This window comes from Arachis hypogaea, chromosome 13 (genome assembly GCF_003086295.3).
Source record: "Arachis hypogaea cultivar Tifrunner chromosome 13, arahy.Tifrunner.gnm2.J5K5, whole genome shotgun sequence".
Classification (NCBI taxonomy): Eukaryota; Viridiplantae; Streptophyta; class Magnoliopsida; order Fabales; family Fabaceae; genus Arachis; species Arachis hypogaea.
Window position 1 is genome coordinate 22,725,089 of NC_092048.1, and position 3,496 is coordinate 22,728,584.

Here is a 3,496-nt window from a genome sequence, read left to right on the forward strand (position 1 = left end):
CTCCTTACCTGATTCCGTAGGATCAGGACAACGACGAAGATCGGTAATGGCCGAGTTCGTAGTTCTACGAGACTCCACGACTTACAATATCATCCTAGGAAGGAAGACCATCAATGAACTAGGAGAAGTGATCATCACGAAGATGTTGATGATGAAGTTCGTCGCCGATGACGGATCTGTGGGATCCATAAAAGGAGACTTGAAAACGGCGGTCGCTTGCGATAATGCCAGCTTCTCCTTAAGGAAAAAATCTAAAGAGGCATCGGGGGTGTTTCTTGCCGACCTGGACGCTAGAGTCAGCGACAAGCCGAGACCTGAGCCAGAAGGGAACTTAGAGAGGCTCAGAGTCGAGGATACGGAGGAGAAGTTCACCTTCGTGAACAGAAACCTCCCACACGACCTGACGGAACCTTTAATGGAAATGATAAGAGCCAACGGTGACCTATTTGCATGGACGCCAGCCGACATGCCGGGTATAGACCCCCAACTCATGTCACATCACCTGGCCGTGACGGCGGACGCAAGACCGGTAGCTCAAAGAAGAAGGAAAATGTCGCAAGAGCGAGCAGAGGAGGTGGCCAGGCAGACGGCTAGCCTCCTCGAAGCAGGATTTATTCGAGAACTTGACTACTCGACATGGGTGTTGAATGTGGTTCTAGTGAAAAAACACAATGGGAAATGGAGGATGTGTGTGAATTACTCTGATCTCAACAAAGCATGCCCCAAGGACTGCTACCCCCTGCCCAACATCAATGCGCTCGTCGACGCAGCAGCGGGATACCGGTACCTGAGCTTTATGGACGCTTACTCAGGCTATAATCAGATACCAATGCACCGACCTGACAAAGAGAAAACGGCGTTCATAATGCCAAGAGGGACATATTGCTACAAGGTGATGTCGTTCGGCCTGAAGAACGCTGGGGCAACATACCAAAGGCTAATGAACAAAATATTTAGTGACCTCATAGGCAAAACGGTGGAGGTGTATGTAGATGATATCCTCGCAAAGACCACCCGGTTTGAGGACCTCATAAGCGACCTGGGAAACGTGTTCGCCTCCCTCCGAAAATACGGCATGAGGCTCAACCCACTCAAATGCGCCTTTGCCATGGAAGCAGGAAAATTCCTAGGGTTCATGATAACCCAAAGAGGGGTCGAGGCCAACCCGGAAAAATGCCAAGCAATACTCCGAATGAAGAGTCCGGGCTGCGTCAAGGATGTTCAGAGGCTATCCAGAAAAGTCACCGCTTTATCCCATTTCCTCAGAGCGTCGGCTGCTAGAGCGCTGCCATTTTTCAACCTTATGAAAAAAGGGATAGTTTTTTATTGGACCCCGGCGTGTGAGGAAGCATTCAATCATTTCAAAGAAATCCTAGCCACACCACCCGTGCTCGGGAAGCCAAAAGTCGGAGAACCGCTCTGCCTGTACCTGGCCATAACGGAGGAGGCGCTGGCGGCAGTCTTGGTACGGGAAGAAGGAAAGATTCAACAACCAGTTTACTTTGTGAGTAGAGCACTACAAGGAGCAGAACTAAGATACAGCAAACTAGAGAAGCTGGCTCTAGCACTGCTAACCTCCTCCTGAAGACTACGACAGTATTTTCAGTGTCACCAAGTGGTCGTAAGAACAGACCAAGGAATCCACCAAGTGCTCCAAAAACCCAACTTAACGGGAAGAATGATGACTTGGGCCATCGAACTATCTCAATATGATTTGCGATATGAGCCCCGACATGCGATCAAGGCACAAGCAATGACAGACTTCTTGGTGGAAGTAGCGGGGGACCCGACCGAGGAAGCGGGCATACGGTGGAGGCTCCATGTGGACGGAGCCTCCAACCAAACGTCTGGGGGTGCCGGGATCATCTTGGAAAGTTCTGCCGGAGTCATATACGAACAATCAATCAAGTTCGAGTTTCCCGTATCAAACAACCAAGCGGAATACGAGGCCCTCCTGGGCGGCTTGATCCTAGCTCGAGAAGTCGGGGCTACGAGGCTGGAAGTATGCAGTGACTCACAGGTCGTTACCTCGCAGGTGAACGGAAGCTACCAAGCCAGGGACTCGCTATTACAAAAGTACTTGGAAAAGATCAAAGAGCTGGCAAAACAATTCGAGGAGGTCGCGGTCCAACACGTTCCGAGGGAAAGGAACACACGGGCAGACCTCCTATCAAAGCTAGCGAGCACGAAACCAGGAGTCGGCAACAGGTCCCTTATTCAAGGAATGATAAAGGAACCAGCAGTCGCCCTCCACCTGACAAAGATAGGTCCCTCCTGGATGGACCCCATCACTGATTTCCTAGAAAACGGCAAACTCCCTGAAGACGAGAAGGAGGATAAAGCATTGAGAAGGGAGGCGGCCAGATATGCGATCATACAAGGCCAACTATTCAAAAAGGGACTTAGCCAGCCCTTGCTGAAGTGCCTCCATCCCGACCAAACGGACTACGTACTCAAAGAAGTCCACGAGGGATGCTGCGGTCACCACATCGGGGGCAAAGCCCTAGCAAGAAAGCTCATCCGAGCTGGATATTACTGGTCGTCGATGATGGTCGACTCAAAAGAGTTCGTAAGGAAATGTGTCAAGTGCCAAGAGAACGCCAACTTCCACAGAGCGCCGACAACTGAACTAAGCCTGCTAACATCCTCCCGACCTTTCGCATAATGGGGAATCGATCTACTGAGACCTTTCCCGGTCGGCCCGGGGCAAGTCAAATACCTCATAGTCGCTATTGACTACTACACCAAATGGATAGAAGCTGAACCACTGGCGAGCATATCCTCAGCCAATTGTCGAAAGTTCGTGTGGAGGCAGGTGATAACTCGATTTGGCATCCCGGAAGTCGTCATCTCTGACAATGGGACACAGTTCACCGACAAGAAATTCATGGAGTTCCTCACCGGCCTAGGCATAAAGCAGAAATTCTCCTCAGTAGAACACCCCCAGACAAATGGTCAAGTTGAGGCCGCAAACAAGGTCGTCTTGCTAGGCCTCAAGAAGCGGCTGGACAACAAAAAAAGGGCATGGGCCGACGAACTCGCCTCGGTTCTCTGGTCCTACCGAACAACCGAGCAATCCTCCACAGGGAAAACCCCATTCCGCCTGACGTATGGGGTGGAAGCAATGATACCCGTAGAGATCGGCGAGCCAAGCCCACGATTACTTCTGAAGGGAGTAGAGGAAGCGGTGGAAAAAGACCTAGCAGACGAGGCTAGGGAGATAGCCCATTTGTCAGAAATAGCACTAAAGCAAAGAATGGCCCTACGCTACAACTCCAAAGTGCTCAAGAGGGAATTTGAGCAAAACGACCTTGTCCTACGGCGCAACGACATCGGACTACTGACCCAGGGAGAAGCTAAACTGGCAGTGAACTGGGAAGGTCCCTACAGAGTCAAAGAAGTGATTGGCAAGGGCGCCTACAAATTGGAGAAGCTCGACGGTAAAGAGGTCCCGAGAACTTGGAATGCAGGTAACCTGAGAAGGTTTTATTCTTAG

The 3,496-nt window shown here is 50.9% G+C and overlaps 1 protein-coding gene across 1 annotated transcript; it reads left to right on the forward strand.

The window, feature by feature from the left end:
• The first annotated feature begins 1,681 nt into the window (after positions 1 to 1,681).
• On the forward strand, positions 1,682 to 3,496 carry LOC140177490 (uncharacterized). Its single transcript, XM_072210602.1, has 2 exons — positions 1,682 to 2,569; positions 2,816 to 3,496. The coding sequence occupies exons 1-2, from the start codon at positions 1,682 to 1,684 to the stop codon at positions 3,494 to 3,496; spliced, it is 1,569 nt and encodes a 522-aa protein (XP_072066703.1).

Bases quoted from the DNA above. Each gene is read 5' to 3' on its own strand.
- LOC140177490 (XM_072210602.1), top strand. From the start codon at position 1,682: ATGACTTGGGCCATCGAACTATCTCAATATGATTTGCGATATGAGCCC. The intron at 2,570-2,815 runs GTAAGGAAATGT...GTGTGGAGGCAG, and splicing joins TGGTCGACTCAAAAGAGTTC to GTGATAACTCGATTTGGCAT.